The sequence below is a fragment of the Sprattus sprattus genome (assembly GCF_963457725.1).
Source record: "Sprattus sprattus genome assembly, chromosome: 8".
Lineage (NCBI taxonomy): Eukaryota > Metazoa > Chordata > Actinopteri > Clupeiformes > Clupeidae > Sprattus > Sprattus sprattus.
In genome coordinates, this window is record NC_137927.1 from 13,387,425 (window position 1) to 13,403,933 (window position 16,509).

At 44.1% G+C, this 16,509-nt stretch overlaps 1 protein-coding gene across 1 annotated transcript in view; it reads right to left on the reverse strand.

Annotated features, from left to right (window-relative positions):
* Positions 1 to 432: 432 nt before the first annotated feature.
* fhod1 (formin homology 2 domain containing 1) overlaps positions 433 to 16,509 on the reverse strand; it is a 39,566-nt gene continuing 23,489 nt past the window's right edge. The window contains exons 11-26 of the mRNA XM_080843142.1: positions 15,453 to 15,563; positions 13,654 to 13,743; positions 12,978 to 13,001; positions 12,262 to 12,312; positions 10,888 to 11,054; positions 8,932 to 9,045; positions 6,827 to 7,746; positions 6,475 to 6,630; positions 5,508 to 5,690; positions 5,002 to 5,121; positions 4,257 to 4,418; positions 3,777 to 3,967; positions 3,348 to 3,540; positions 3,012 to 3,177; positions 2,689 to 2,853; positions 433 to 1,901 (exon numbers count right to left, since the gene is read on the reverse strand). Coding sequence (XP_080699268.1) covers positions 1,822 to 1,901; positions 2,689 to 2,853; positions 3,012 to 3,177; positions 3,348 to 3,540; positions 3,777 to 3,967; positions 4,257 to 4,418; positions 5,002 to 5,121; positions 5,508 to 5,690; positions 6,475 to 6,630; positions 6,827 to 7,746; positions 8,932 to 9,045; positions 10,888 to 11,054; positions 12,262 to 12,312; positions 12,978 to 13,001; positions 13,654 to 13,743; positions 15,453 to 15,563 — 2,893 coding nt within the window. The 3' untranslated portion in view covers positions 433 to 1,821. The remainder of the gene's footprint in view (positions 1,902 to 2,688; positions 2,854 to 3,011; positions 3,178 to 3,347; positions 3,541 to 3,776; positions 3,968 to 4,256; positions 4,419 to 5,001; positions 5,122 to 5,507; positions 5,691 to 6,474; positions 6,631 to 6,826; positions 7,747 to 8,931; positions 9,046 to 10,887; positions 11,055 to 12,261; positions 12,313 to 12,977; positions 13,002 to 13,653; positions 13,744 to 15,452; positions 15,564 to 16,509) is intronic.

The following is a 16,509-nucleotide window of genomic DNA, read 5'->3' on the forward strand; positions in this document are numbered from 1 at the left end:
CATTGAATGAGAACTAAATAATGTCTTTTTGGCTGTTTCGGTTTGATTTCTTCATGTATTCCTTCTCCCTGTGCTGGGAATAGAACCTCCCTGCCTGTATGTCTGTTGGTGGAGACATGACTGGCGCGTTGCAGGCTGTTCGGTGATGACGCGTTATAACCTGGCCAATTTGTTTTAACCATTTGAAAATAATATGACAATAAGTATAATAAAAGAAGAAGAATGCACTACCTCACTCTAAGGCGACATGAACCATTTGTAAATAACCCAATCCAACAATTATGACTGCGCGCTCCCCCGCGTGGATAAGTACAGTAGCCTATGGATTTAATTTTAGTAAACGCTGACTGCAAAATTAATTAAATGAGAGACATTTGGAATATTTTTCGGTTAGGATCCTTTATTTTTGATAAAACTCATTATCATTTGGGAACAAAGTCAAAATAATACATATCCATTTATTGTGTACAAACACATAGTTTCAACAGAAGGATCATGGTTAATATAACGACAAATATCGCACACCAGACAAATGTTTTTCCGGGTAAAATATGTGCCTAATAATAAGAAAAGTTTTTCATCTCCAAAATGTTTTATTCATATCTACTTATACATTCAATGTAAACATGCATCAGTCAAATATTTAGGGTCAAGGACTTACGAATGCACCTTGAATCAACGCGTAGTTGAATAACATCATGTCAATACCACCAAAAACCTTACCATACAGCAGGCTACAACCATTTGTGCAAAAAGCAGTTATTTCCAAAAGAAAAACTATGAAACCCTTCATAATAGCTGAGCTAGTGTATATATTAAATTGTGAAGTATTGCATCACTTCAATATTTTCATGTAGATTTCTAAAACCCCTGTGACCATGATTAGAATTAGTAACAGTGGATCCACAAAACAGAGTGCGTGTAAAAAGTGACTGGCGTGACAAAATAAGTCGAAACAATTCATGCCAGCCTTTTTAGGTGTGTGCTACTTTCCCTGTGATCACCCTAATCAGTTTGATCATTTGCTCATAGTACGGACACATTTTGAGTGATGGCGTCTGAAGTTTCAGTCCACAGTCCACGAACACGTCGTAGCACTACAGCTCCATTGCAAGTGGTGAGATAAATGAAAAAAAAAAAACTAAACATGACCTCCATTATGCATCCTGACCGAACCTCCTTGAGATACTGTTGTTTTGATAACCTGTATGACCTTTGCCCAAGAGTATTCATGACATTATCCACAGTACTCTTTACAATGTCTTTCCTCTTTGCCATTACATTTTTCTTAAAAAACAAACAAACAAACAAAAACATCCCTTTCACACTGTGACCAGAACTAAAAAAATTATAAAATAGGGGCTCCCTATATTTTCTGGTCATTTAGGAAATACAATATCAACAGGCTCGTCATTTATATTAACAAGTTACTAAAATCTGTACAAAATACCCACTTAAAACGTACACCATGGCTGTATAATATGCTACATCAAACATCTACATATTTAATATGTTAAAAAATAATACTTCTGCTTCACTGGATAAAACATGGCAGTCCGACTATCCCTGCTGGTGTGTATTTGTATGGCATGATGCCGATCCTAAAGGGTTGATATGTGTCAACCTCAGACTCAGCAGCATATCACTGGTGACATCCAATCCACTGGGGTTACTTCACTGGGCTCCTCTGAATGGCCATGCTGATCGGGCCTTTGTATTCTGACGAGACCTGGGTCTTCGGTCAGTTAAGGAAGCAGATCTTGCTCTCTCTCGCTCTCTTTATCCGTCTTTTCTCTGCATTTTATTTTTAAAAGTCTTTCTTCAGACCTTCTCATTGGCTTTGTTGAGTCCCAGGGCCTGCACCACATCAAGACTCAGGCCACTCTTGAGTGTCCTCCGCACTGTATCAGAGAGAGGAGGAAAATCAGCTCAGTTCAATTTGTCTTCTTGCACATACTGTACATAAACTTTGACTTGGTTTTATTTTACTCAATGCATTGCGAATGCAATCACAGCATAGCAGCATTTTTTCACCAGTGTTTGGCCTATTGAGGTAACTTGGGTTTCCAACAAAAGGATGTGTAGAGTAAGATAAAACGTTATCTCTTCCAGAGAGACCAAAAACACTATGCAGCCCTGCTTGTGGAGTCTTTGAGATTAGGCCTTGTTTTGGACACAGATAAAGCACTGTTTCCGAACACAGGAATTAATATTGAATCTCATCATATTTGGTCAAATATCTACCCATGACCTTTCTGGCACAGCCAGGGAAAGCATAGTTTCACTCATCTTTAGCAATCTATGATTTTAATGTATGAGCATGCTAATCCTTATAACTATACTCACTATACTATTACAAAATAATTCTGCATACTTCAGGAGGCATTTCTTGCCCTGGATGGGCATGAAGAGACCATGTGAACACAGATCTTGCCCTCAGTTCATGACTATGCCTATAACAGTCTATTAGGAGGCAACCCGTGACTCTTTCAAATATTAGGCCAGCTCTAATAAATCACCTCTATTGACCCTTGATTATTATTGATATCAAAGAAACCAATAGATTAGGTCTGTATGGTTTGAACAGAAAATTAATTCACACACCCTTGCAAATGGCATCTTTTTATGGGCCTTTTCCAGACCATGTTTGTGTACTGTGATGATTAAAACACCATTTGGAATACTTACATGACTTCCGGTTCAGTCGGGAACGTTTGCGTGTTTTGGGACTGGATGCTCTTTCAGACGGATTCTGTGTAACAGACTTAACCAAGCGATCCATGATCTCATCTGTGGCATCGTCCTGGGAGCTAGCACTGTCCTCTTTGGCTGATGGACTGACCCTTTCCAAGCCTGAATCAAAAACAAAAATAAAAAGTCATACATTTAAGATTTCACAGGATGATTCCTGGAAATTCAATGGTCCTTACCTTGATGACTGGATTAATTAAACCGTGGACAAAAGTCCCTAGCTGTATGTGAAAGGTAATTTTTATGGAGCCACATCTTACCTCTAATTCCACGTGATCTTCTGAGTTTGTTGTTGTTGTCGTTGGCAATGAGCAAGTTCTTCATGTTCTCATGATCCTCCTCAGCAGGTTCAGAATCTGTTACAGTAGAGACGGGAGAAGGGCTATCTTGGGTCTGTGGTGAAACAGCTCCAGAGAACTTCTCAGTCTGGAATTGAAAACATGCCCAGCATTACACCAGCACATTATTTCACAAAAGGAGAGTTCACAATTGGACAAGGACAAGGAGTGTTCCATCTCTGAGAGCATATACTCTGAACTTTTTGTTCTAATATCAGCTATTACCGTATCATCATTCAAAGGCACTCTGAATCTTACCTCAGTAATCATTTTGCCTCGGGTCTTTGTCCGTTCCCTGTGGGCAGCCCGCTTTCGTTTCTGAGTCAGAACCCTCTCTCTCGTGGTGCGGTACTCAAGGGAGAACTCACTGATAATCTTGCAGAACAGGGTGACCTTTGTGTCTCGCACAGAGTAAGATGGCTGGCCAAGGTAGAGCAAGAAGGAGTGGAACCTGTCAGGTAGAAAAAGGGGCAGTTGGTTAGCCACAGTTTGGACATGCAAAATTTAGTAGAAATCCTTAGACATCTACCCGTATATAAGTATATAGGACATCCTATTCCTACTTTTGGATAGAAGAGTTATGAGTTGACATTCTCAGTCAATTAGTTTTATATAGTAATTAGTTAACAGTTATTATTCTATTATTCTGCACAGGATTTGTTCTTTTTCTTGGTGGGATATACTAACCTGTTGATGATGCGCCGATGCACCACCTTAAGGATAATGATCCTCTCGGTGCAGTCCTTCAGAAACTCGGTCATCTTGTTCTTGAGCAGCGGCTTGGTCTCATGTTTGGCCACCACCTTTAGATTATCCCAGGAGTTCTTGCACTTCCTCTCCAACTGCACCAGGTTGTCAGACAGCTGTTCAAAGTCCACCTGGGTAAGTAACACAGTAGTGATTTATAGTTTATTTATTTATTTGTATTTATTTTTTTGACCATCTAGGCCCAGATACAAGGTTACAAGGTTTTTTTAGATTACAAGGTTTTTCTATGGTCCAATTTCATAATATCAGATATAAACCATAGTACACAAAAACACATATTGGGATGAGTAAAATATGAAATCAAAGACTGTGCTCATGTATTTTTATACAGTTCTATCCAGTTTAGCAGTATGAATTCTTGATGAAAAACATGAGGCAGGATAAGGGAGGGGAACTGACTTTGGCAGATCGTGTGATGGCGGGGACCTCAGAGTACACGTCTGACGTGTCGGGGAAATTCTCCACCACAAAGTTGCAGGTGTGGTGCAGGAGGGTCTGCCTGTGCACCGTGTCCTTCACCTCAGTCACCTTCTCCAGGTAATTCAGCTCAAACCCTTTAGCCTAATGGCAGACACCCAGAATAAGAGTGTGACAGAGAGAGAGAGAGAGAGAGAGAGAGAGAGAGAGAGAGAGAGAGAGAGAGAGAGAGAGAGAGAGAGAAGGATATTCAAATATAATAGGTGGACAAAGGCAGAGCAATGCACAGGAAAAGAGAGGATACAGATAGCCAGACAGGCAAGTAGCATGTATGTTTGTTTGTGTGCGTGCGTGTGTGTGTGTGTGTGTAATAGAGAGAGCACACCATTGTCATAGCAGCTACAATCACAGGGTACATCAGAGGCTGGCATCTGTGCCCTCTGTCTCAGCAGAGGTCGTGTCATAATGCTGGCCTATTGAACTACATCTGCCTTAGCATCTCCCAGCCCAAACATGCTCCTAATCGTCTTAGCAGAGTCTCCTCCGGGACAAGCAAACCATACCAAACACAAACACAGGAGGGTTACAGGTTGACATCTACTCTTGCTGCACGTGTCCACTGACTGAAATCTACAGGCAGCCAAGCTGGTTTTCCTTTTTCTGTTCTTGAGGCCACGGCTCATTAGCTAATTGGAAGTGTTGCTGAAGTAAGAATAAGAGCATTTACGCTGGTGCTGTTGAGGAAGTTGCCGACGGCCAGGAGGGTTGCCAGGATGCGTTTGAATGTTTTGTTCTTGGCAAGCTGCTCCATGCCTAGCTTCAGGTCAAACAGCGGCTCTGCAATCTCCTGCAACAAGGGCATGAGAGACCAACAAAGTAAACTGAGGCGAACTGAGATCCATATATTGAACTCAACAATTCAGTCAGAACACAGCCATATGTGGTTGGCAGCTCATAATATTGTATGGAGCTAGATATACTTTACCATCTGATTACTTTAATATTTCTGCTTTATCCATATGTACATATTATACCACCCCTGTGATGCAACTGAAAACACTATAAACAATTCTACACCTAGCCTGATACCTAGGGTCAAATACACTTTTCCAGGTGACCAAAACCTACCAACATTTCTTAAGAATGGGATTACAGACCGAACATTGCAACATTAATACACTGGCACAATACAGCGGTATTGACTTTTGAGAGATGACCGTGTGCCATGCTGACCTTCTCCAGTGTCTCGTAGTTGAGCTTGAAGGCCCAGAGCTGAAGGCGTGCCGTGAGGCCACTGATGGAGGACAGCGTTAGCAGGAACTGTTCGGCCGTCCCCAAGGGCACGTCTGGATTGGCCAGCTGAGCCTCCTGGATCTTCTGCTTCTCCTCTTCGGTCGGCGTCATTGTAAGTATTTTCTGTTGTGGGCAGAGGGGGACATGGAGTATTTGACCACATGTGACCAGAGAGCGTAACGTTGGCAATCAAACTAAAGATAAGTCACAGATAATGGAAGAGATACATGAAAACATCAAAGTTGACTCAATTAGAAAACAAAGTTTTGAGAATGACACAAATATACATTTTCACAAAGTTTGCTGCTTCAGTGTCTTTAGATATCCCAACCATCCAGGAACAGTTTAGTGATGAACAATGCCTTTTCCAGCATGATGGAGCACCTTGCCATAAGGCAAAAGTGATAACTAAGTGGCCTGGGGAACAAAACATCAATATTTTGGGTCCATGGCCAGGAAACTCCCCAGACCTTAATCCCATTGAGAAATTGTGGTCAAACCTCAAGAGGCAGGTGGACAAACAAAAACCCACAAATTCTGACAAACTCCAAGCATTGATTATGTAAGAATGGGCTTCTATCAGTCAGGATGTGGCCCAGAAGGTAAATGAAAGCATGCCAGGGCGGATTGCAAAGGTCTTGAAAAAGAAGGGTCAACACTGCAAATATTGACATTTTGCATCCACTTCATGTAATTGTCAATAAAAGCCTTTGACACTTATTAAAGGCTTGTAATTTTACTTCAGTCTTCCATAGTAACATCTGACAAAAATATCTAAAGACACTGAAGCAGCAAACTTTGTGAAAATGTATATTTGTGTCATTCTCAAAACTTTTGGCCACGACTGTACACATATTCCTAGGTGAATAGAGCACTATTGCCCTCTAGTGGTCAGAACAAGTCCTACCTCAATTCCCTCTTTGTTGATGGCAAACTCGTCAAAGTTGAGAATGGCAGTTTTGATGACATGGACGGCAGGAAGGACAGTCATGCCTATGTTGATGGCATTACTCCTCTTAGAATCTAGGACGAGGATTTCTGACCTCTTTGTCTCGGGTCCTTTCTGTGATGGCAAATGACGGGAAGTCAATTAGGCCTCTCCTACTCACAGTGGCAGCAATTACACTAGAGTGAAATCACGCCAACATGAACAAAAAGACCGATTGCAGTATGATATTTACTTCCACCCCAAAAGGTTGCTCTGCTAATGCGGTTTTAAACAACATAATGAGGGCCACTGGGGCCAAAAGTATGTTTACCTTGGTGACGGGAAGCTCCTTTTGAGCTTTGGACTCAAACAGGTGCTCCAGCTTGGCGGTATCAACGGTGACCTTGTCCAGAGATGCCCACACCGTGCCGTAGCCAAAGAGGCACTTCCTGGGACTGTCCGGCTGCTTCAGCTCCTTCCAGAACAGCTTCACCGTTTTCCTCTTCTTGGCGAAGACTGGGTCTGTCGCGTGCAAGGGGGCTGGAGGGGGCATGCCTGGTGGAGGAGGTGGAGGAGGTGGGCCCCCACCTGGAGGAGGAGGGGGTGGGGGTGGAGGAGAGGCCATCCCAGGGGGGCCAGGCAGGGGAGGAGGTGGCGGTGGAGCAGCACCCAGACCCGGCATAGGAGGTGGTGGAGGGGGGATTCCATTGGTCAAGCCCGTGTCAAACGAGTCCATGTCCAGCACGTCAATGTCCTCCTCTTCCTTGAGGTCGGAGAAGTCCAGGTCCTTGATGCGCAGGGCCCGGGAGCTCTGGATCTGGTCCCAGACGTCTTGGCTGTCGCGGGGCAGCGGTGTCATCTGGGTCTTCTCCAGGCTGCGCGCGTGGGTCTCTGCGTCGATGCTGTACTGGGGGCGCACCCTGCGGTGCTGCTGCTCCTCCGCCAGCCGGGCGCGCGCCGCCTGTGCGCTGCCCCCCAGTCCCTCCAGCTCTGCCCTGCGGGTCGGATCCTCGGTAGGCTGGGCCTGGCGCGACTGCAGGCTGGAGAGGCGGCCGGCTAGGCTGGTGATGCCCAGGTGCTCCAAGCCGGCTTCCCCCTCCACCGAGCCCTCGCTTAGACTCGGGCTCTTCAGCGCTGTCCCCCCGCCGCCGCTGCTGTTTTTGCTGTAGAGCATGTCCAGCATGAACTTCCTGTCGTTGGAGAGGGTGTTGTGCTGCTCAGCAACACTGCCCTGTCGCTGAACAGTGCCCCCTAGTGGAGTGGAGGAGAGCAGAGTAAGGAGGGGGGGGTTGTTAGGAGGTGAATGAGTCAGTGTGCTGTCAGGGGTGATGCATTCCTGCAGGACCAAGCTGTTCCCTGGCATGCAGTGAATGTTCACCATCCAGCGGACGGGAAAACAGTCTAGCTCCACATGAGCTCGATGTACTTTCTTTTTTATTTTGTTTTAGAGGACACAAAGAACCTTCAGCTTTCGCATTTCCACTGAAATTCAATCACACTGAAAAACGTGCAAAAGAGGTACAAATTGCGCTATTTAGAATAACCACGGATGCAATTAAACATTGTACTGGTAACACGCTAGTAATAAACACTATGAATACCAAACATAAGTCACAGCACTCTCTGACTGTAAAGAAACTTTACCATAAGAATAATGCATGGGAACACGTTTTAGCAATAAAAAGATCTTACCTTCAAACACAACAACATGAGAACAGAGTTCATTGTTTCCACACACAACCATACTAAAAGGCTTTGGGAAGAAAAAGCACGTCTTCACCCTGCACAGACTAAGCTTCAGACTGACCGAACATTTGTCAAAAACCCAAAACGGAAGCTGGGAAGACAGATCCTCATCTGCTACTTTAAACAGTTTAGAGGACTACCCACCAATCTCCCCTAATTTACACTCCCTGGGCGAAGGGCTCGTTTGGGACCGGGTCGTTTGGACCTCGGCCACCAGAGGGGCGGAGGGTGGGAAGTGAGATCTGATCTCTGTGTGATTCTCAAAGTCGGCACAATGAAAATGTTTTTGTTTGAAAGAAAAAAGAGAAAAAAAGGAAAGAAAGAAAAAAACGTACTGGGATTTCATCAAATAACAATGTAGTTCAGTAGCATGCTGTTGCCTACTGATCTCACACTAAAGTCATGGAACAGTGAGCTGTCGGCAATGAAGACAATATGTCTGAGTATATGTCTGCAGCTCACTGCACTGATATGTTTACTATATGGTAATATAGCGGAGCTGCTGGTGCCAAAAATGTACTAAGTGCACATTTTTTTGTGAATACACTGTGGATCTCTGAATCAAAGGCATAAACAAAAAAATACCATACATCTAGGAAGAGTTTGGAGAGGAGGCATCCGGAGGAAGAGGAAAGGGACAGAGAGAGAGACACGAGGGAGAAAGAACGAGAGAAAGATGCAATCTCTTGCCTGCTTCATTTTGGGTCGACTGCGCGTCTCCTGACTGCTCCAGGGTGCTGGGAGTAGACGGGGCTTCTGTGGAGTTCGCCGAAAGGGGCTCCGATCCACCAGACCCTGACGTCTCTGGGGGGGGAGGGACGGTGCAGACACAGAGAGGCAGATGAGAACACACACAGTGCAGATATAAACACAACACGTACCAAATACCAAGTAAATCAAACACACTGGGGGGAAAGGTGGAAGCTGGGTAAAAGAATGAAGAGAAAGAGAGAAAGAGAGAGAGAGAGAGAGAGAGAGGTGAATAGACAGAGAAAATAATAGGGCGAGAGAAACTATGACACACAATAGACAGAAACAAACAACATATGAAAACGAAGAAGCAATTTAACAACATACATGACAAGAAAGTATTTCTGGTCTCAACGGCGGCATCATTGTTGACATTTCACGTCACATTTCCCTTTTCCCCCCTGCAGCTTGAACAGTATGTGGGTGTTTTGGGAGTGTGACAGGGAGCATAACCCCCTACTCAGTCTCTTTGAATTCCCGTCTATGTGAAATGTCCTCTGTGCCCTCATCTCCTCCACTGCCAAGGCCCTCTTTCATGCACCTCGGTGTGTGTGTGTGTGTGTGTGTGTGTGTGTGTGTGTGTGTGTGTGTGTGAGAGAGAGACAGTGTATGTGTGTGTGTGTGTGTGTGTGTGTGTGTGTGGGTGTGTGTGTGGAGAGCGCTTTCTGGGCGCTGGGCACTCATTTACATCTCTTTGGGCTGGACAGAAAAAAAGGCCCGCTTCTCTAAAGCCGTCGCCCCACCAGCCTTCCTCAAACCACGCTGGGGTCGTGCGGGCCTCATGGGAAACTGCAGACCCAGATTTCGGTGTGGCACGGCTAGCCTCACTAAAGACTCCACCAGCCTGTCACCGGCACTGCCAAATTGTCACGGTACATACAGTAGGTTATGTTCTGTTTACATTGGGTTCATGGTTAACAGTTCCAATTGTGCAGGACTAAATGCACTTGAGGTTTGCTGTTCATACAGAAACACTATTTTCAGTGTGCAGTATTTTTCAGCGCTAGAGCTTCACAACCATCTTGTACCTGTTTTCATATACGAATATTTAAAAACTGTGGCGAAATGCAGTAACATATAAGGGGGACAACTGTAAAGTCTCCCTAAAGATTAATGGCACGGATGTCTTGTAGAAGGGGCTTAACCTTTACCCCGGAGCCACTAACTGGAACGGTACAGTAACCAAACAGCCCTACAGCTATAATGAGCACTTTGCGCTGTCAGGTTCTTTGGCAAGCGCCAATTTCTGACTTCCACAGCTGGGGGTGCGTTACATAAACGCTCCTGACTCCATCTGGCCCAATCACAGTCCAGCCCCTGCTGCTCTAGGCTCTCGCCCCGACAGGTGCGAGGACTAGGAGGGGCGCGACCCCATGGAAGAGGACGGGAGAAATGACCGCCGAGGTCCTAATTGCTCGTGACACGACACACAAACACACAGGGCAGCAGGTACATCAGTTTTGTGCTTAATAAAGGGAGCTGAGAGCAAGGAAGCAGGCAAGGTTTGAGGGGGGGAGGTCAAAGGTGAACAGGGTTAAGGGTTTGGAGATGGAAAGTGGAGAGTGGGTATGGAGGTAAAACTGCAGGGAGCTGATCTCTAATCTCAGGTTTTTAAGGGTACCAATGTACCGGTTGAAGTCAACTCTGTTTAATTCCAGTCAATGAGCAAAATAACTTCAACTTCAATCTGCTGCCATGTAGTCTAGAGTTCAGACGGTCTCCAATCTTTAAAGTTTTTTTTTCTTGTTTGTTTGTTTAAAGCCGAGAACCAATTAGACTAGACAAGAGATCATACAAAATAACAAGTTATCAAAGCTAAAAGAGGCTATTTAGCTTTTGAGGATAGACCTTTATAGAGTCCTTAACACAAAGACACAGACAAGGTCGTCTCCGTACCTTCAGTGGGTGAGCTGGGGCTCGGCTCAGTAGGGGAGCACACGTCGCCCTCAGCGGGGCCAGGGCTGCTCTGGTCCCTGGACGCCCGGCGCTCCTTGGCCTGGGCAGACCTCCTCTTCCTGTCCCGGTCCCTGTGGGTGGCGGCCAGGCTGCGCAGGAAGGTGTCTCTGCAGAAGCGCCGAGACAGACAAACATGGATGGTGAGCAAACTGGAACAATCTGTTTTTTTTTCTTCTCTTTCCCTCCACCAAGCACGATACAAAGAGCTGACTTTTGTGCCCAAAGGGACCTTCCAAGCAGTGACATAAAAGTGAGGGTTTTATCAACAGTTCTTGGTTTTAGAAAACAAAAATGAATTTGATATCACCCTGATGTGATTCGGTCCACTCAACCCCTAAAAGCGGAGCGCTTCAGCTCCCTCGGCCACAGATATGCTGCCCACACTTGTGAAGTCAGACTGTGGCGAGCGACAGAAGCCGGGCCAAACCACCGCAGCTCCCCAGCAACCCCCCCGTCCCCCAGCAAGCCACCAGAGCCACAGCCCCCAACGCCACCGCGTATCACTCGCAAAAGAAGTCATCTCCATCACGTCAGCTCATACATGAGTCCAAACACAGCTACAAATCAATGAACCAACAAAGAGTATGTTTGGCTGATATCTACTCTTGTAAAAAAAAAAGTAATAGAAAAGAAAATGGTAAAAACAGAAATGGCTATGGTGTCTTGACTGAACACTATAAGAAACATGATAAATGTTAGTTTCACTAGAGAAATGACTGATGTCTAGAAGAGATTTGATTATAACTGATCTGAGTCTAAGAATAAATATAGCCACACATAAATATGTCCACACATTATCATATGTTGTGGTTAAACATCATTCTGGTGCTATATGAGTTAGTAAAACACACCAAAGCAGACCAAATGAGTAGAAAAGTCGATGTGCTTCACACGATTCAACCACAAAATCACCGCTATTTATGCCAAATTGCCCTGAAATAGGTGAGAAATATATAATTTGGTCTTAGTGCTTCATACCTCACAGATGACTTAACCATAAGGATTTCAGTACTCCAAAGTATTGTCTTTTTGAGAAATTGTAAACAGCTCTGCGAGTTGTTTACGAACTGAAAATTAAAATCAAACCAATCCCATCGCAAGGCAATTGAAAACATCATTATGGATTAGATTTTTCACTTCATTCCATCCGCCCAGCATTCATGAATCACACTACCAAGACAGGTTAAAATCATCATCATCACAACTCGGCCCCTAGAAAGCACGAGGCTCCAAGCACAGCAACCCTGCGAGCCCAGGCCACCTCTCACCATGCAGTGAAGGAACGTTACCGTGGCCCTCGTCGCACATACTTACTGATAGTTCATAAGAACCGGACGGTCCTTAGTTACTTCGCAACCCTCCGAGCTAGGGAGAGACATGTCATTGTGCATAGCTTAACACAGGCATTACGAGGCATGACATGCAAGGCAATACATGCTAAGAAGTTTAACAGGTATACAGAATGATAATACAAATGAACTGAACAAAACATGAGCACAGAACAACACGGACCCTCAGAATACTGACATCTAAGTATTACTTTACAATGCAAAACGATGGAGAGAAGATGACAGGGGAATGCAGGGCAAGAGCGCTAACAGAGAGATAAAGGTAGAGGCAAAGAGAGAGAGAGAAGGAGAGAGAAAGAGAGAGAGAATAGGCCAGAGCCAGGTTAGAACAGCGGGACTTTCAGGTCGTTCATTTCACATGAACACCTGCTTCCATGAAAAAAAAAATATTTAACAACCTAAATGACTATCCCTCCAGCTGCAGTATATTAGTTGTAATCACCCTTCAGAGAGGTGACAAAACCCATTCCAATTCATTTGGAAATGTACTTCTTGTCGCTATAGGCGCTGTTGCCATAATCTGCATCCTGGGGAAATAATGAGATTTGCCTGTCAAGTGGCCTCCATCGCCTAACAGGCTTTATCCTCTTCCTTCCCTCTAAAACAGCTAGCACCATAATGATATAAAATCATAGCACCTCCAAAAAGCCACATTCTTTGGCCACGCTGTTAGCTACTCACCAAACACTGTCGGCTTGGTGCAGTCTGTAAAAGGAGAGAGGTTTGGAGAGGAGGAATGTTGGACGTCGCAGCAGAGAGGAAAGAGATTAGGAAGCCAGCCAAACATTATGAAGGAGGAGAAGGAGAAGGAGAAGGAGAGGAGGAGAGGAGAGGAGAGGAGAGAAGGTGAGAAGAGATGGAAATAGCCATGAGACAAACAGTGAAAAGAGACGCTTGATAAGATTAAAAATGAAGGGAAAAAAAGTTCTCACAACAAAGAAAAGAAAGGGACCCATTAAGAAAAAGAAAGTAGTGCTCAGAATACAAGATGGAGAAAATTGAATGTGCCTATCACTTCACCTAAAACCGTCACATCTCTATGAAAAGATTTTAAGAGTGGCATCTACTTGTACACAGAAAGAATGAAAGACAACACTGGCAGCAACCACTCCATCATAGATCATCATGATCAGCATCATCGCCCTTTTTAAAAGCTTTGTCCCTTGAAATGTCAAGTTAGAAGTTCCACTTCAGTACAATTAGTTCATACTTTAATAAGTACCGCTGCCAACAACCCCAACAACAACAACTAAGAAAAACAAACGTCTCCACAGCCCTCAGTCATGTTGCCTTTAACCTGTAACTCTGTTGTCCATGTACCCCAGCCCCAACCCCTGTCCAAGACTCGGATACTCACTTAAAGACGTTCCTGCTCTCCGTCTTGATCGGCTGCTCTGTGGTCGTCTGGAAATGGTTCTCCTGTGGAGCAGTGTCTGTGGGAGACTCGCTGTGGACAACCCGGAGAATAACAAAAAAAAAAAAGAGACAGACACACACATACAGAGACACACACGCACAGAGAAAATAAGAGTGAGTGCTCAGCCAAGGCAGTAGCGCAGTGAGCTCAAGCAGCTCAGGCACTGTGTCTCCAAACAACAGAGTTTCCTGTCAGAGTGGACCTTGGAGGCTGCGTCCTCACACACACACACACACACACACACACACACAGGGGGGGGGGGGGGGGGGGGGACTGCTCTTCACAAATTATATGGTTTGAGTGTGTGTGTGTTTGTGTTTGTGGGATGTTTAACCATCTGTACATTCAGCACATACTAAAAGAATGTATAGAAAGAGTGCTGGAAGTTTTGAAAGAAAATAATCAAAGCATGTCTCAACTTTCCACTTCAAATGTGGAAATCGTACAAAATGTATCGTACATGTTCAGTGTGTATTTTATGTTTTCTATAGTGCCATCAAGTGGATAGCTGAGAAATATATGTTTATTCATTGATTTGGATTCTTATGGAAGTCTACGTTTGAGCCTTAACAATTCCATATCCCTTCCCTTTAAATGTATTGGAGTTAGGTTAAACCTTTAAGGAATAATCATTCTTGAAGGGAAAGATTATGCTCTGCATTTTTCAAATGACCTTTCAAGAACAGGGCTGAATTTGGTTAGAGGAAATTACTGATTAATACGTTATAAACGTAATTAATACGTTTCCAAATTGCTTGTCACAATCCTGGTCAAAAATGATATAAAAGCATCGGCTCTCATAATATTTGCTTTTTCTTTCTGTTCTAAAATCAAACCATTTTTATTTTATTTTGAATTATTCACATTTTTATTAAAAGAAAAAACTAAAAGAAAACCACTGGTCTATATATTTTGCAGTTTAGTGCTTAGCTAGTGAGTAAGCCAGTTTTCATTTATAACACATGAAGGACAAACCAGTGAATGCTAAACTGACCAGACAGCTAGCCAGCACCCCCAAGAGAATGGAATATGAACTGGAAAACCATGTGTGCAGTTGAATGGCTTATATCACTGGATAACCATGAGGATCAGGGGTGTTTGGGTGAACCACAGCTTTGACAGATGAATACCATTAGATCCTAAATGGCCAAGCACCCATTAATTAGTGGCATTTAACCATGGAATTATTCTTTTCACACACACACACACACACACACACACACACACACACACACACACACACACACTTAAATCCCAATGGCACCAGATCTGGCAGTGGCTCTTACTTCAGACCCTTCTTCTGATCTGACATCACAAAAAAAAAAAGATGAACTGGGTGTTTTTCAGCAGAGCCACTCAAGTGTGCAGGAGAGAGAGAGAGAGAGAGAGAGAGAACAGTGTACAATGCACTAATCCCCTTCTCTCAAAGACTCCCTCTCTCTCTCTCTCAAATCCTGTCCATGGATCTCGGAAGGCATTTCACTGTAGCATTAAATGCAACATTGTGTCAGTGCAGAATGGATAACACTGTGGAATAAGGTGCCGCCTTGGACTCATCCTAATGATCTTTGTGTTCTTTGTATTTAGTCCTTTTTCAATAGAGTTCCAAGTCAAAGTGGGAAAGGGTAGGTGAAGGTGAGAGTACCTTAGACTAAGGTCTTGTAAGCTCATTGTAGTTAGTCTGGAAAAACTGGTGCTGAGGCAGAGATAAAAGCTGTACAAAAAATTGCTGTACAAACCTGTTAGAGGCTGCTGAGGGCTCCTCTGTTATTGACCCAGCCTTGTTTAACAACCTTGACCTCCTAGAAATCCCCATAGACGACATGTACTGACTGACGAAAGATCGCCCCCTGGTGGAATGGCCAGGAAAGTGAGGGAGGAGGAAACAATCGTGGTTACATGGTTAGATAGGGGTGAGCTACATTGAGAGACCCAAAAATACCAGCAGCAATTCAAGAGAAAACCACCAAAAGACCCATCCATGAGAAATCACAGAGTAGCATGCAAAGCCCAATAGAGAAAGGCAGACACAGACAAGGGGGAAATGAAATTATGAACCAAGACTTTCGTTTGACACAACTTCTTCAAATACTTGTAGGATAAGGGAATGTGACGTGGTGAGGTTAGTTACATTTCAGGGGATGCACACAAAACAAAAGGAAGTGAGAGAAGATGAGTAAATGAGGCGATGGTTTAGGACGCTGGAAACTGAGGAAGCCTTCCTTGCACACGACTGGCCGTTGAAATTCATGTTTGTTTTTAAACACAGCTGCCGAGGCCAGTCAGATAAAACACAGCGATGAAAACAGGCGATAAGAAACTACATCTCTTTTATGCGAGGTCCGGTTGGTTTGTGCGGAGGTCCAGACTGAAAACACAACCCAGAGCCCTTGCGTATTCATACATTCCATGAGGTTTACTAAGTGAAAAGCGGTTTCCAGATAAAACATTTGTGTTTCACTTATACATGCTGCTTGTCAACTGAATAAAATGTTTTGCTTTGGCCAGGGGTCTATACTTGGAAAGGCATGTAGCAATTTAGGTGAGCTTGGAGGATCAGCGCTCATGAAGAGATCTCCCAAAACCTACCTGACAATCAATCGAACAACCTAATCAGATTAAAGTTAAAATTAGGAACACTGTCTAAAATCATGACTTCAAAGCACCAATTTTAATCCCAATGACCTCAAATAAGCCCTAAAATCATCACACATGTCAGAAAAAAATATCCTATTACTCTACATGAGGCCAAAGAAAAGAAACCGAGACCCACAATACTTCCACTGTGCTGTCACC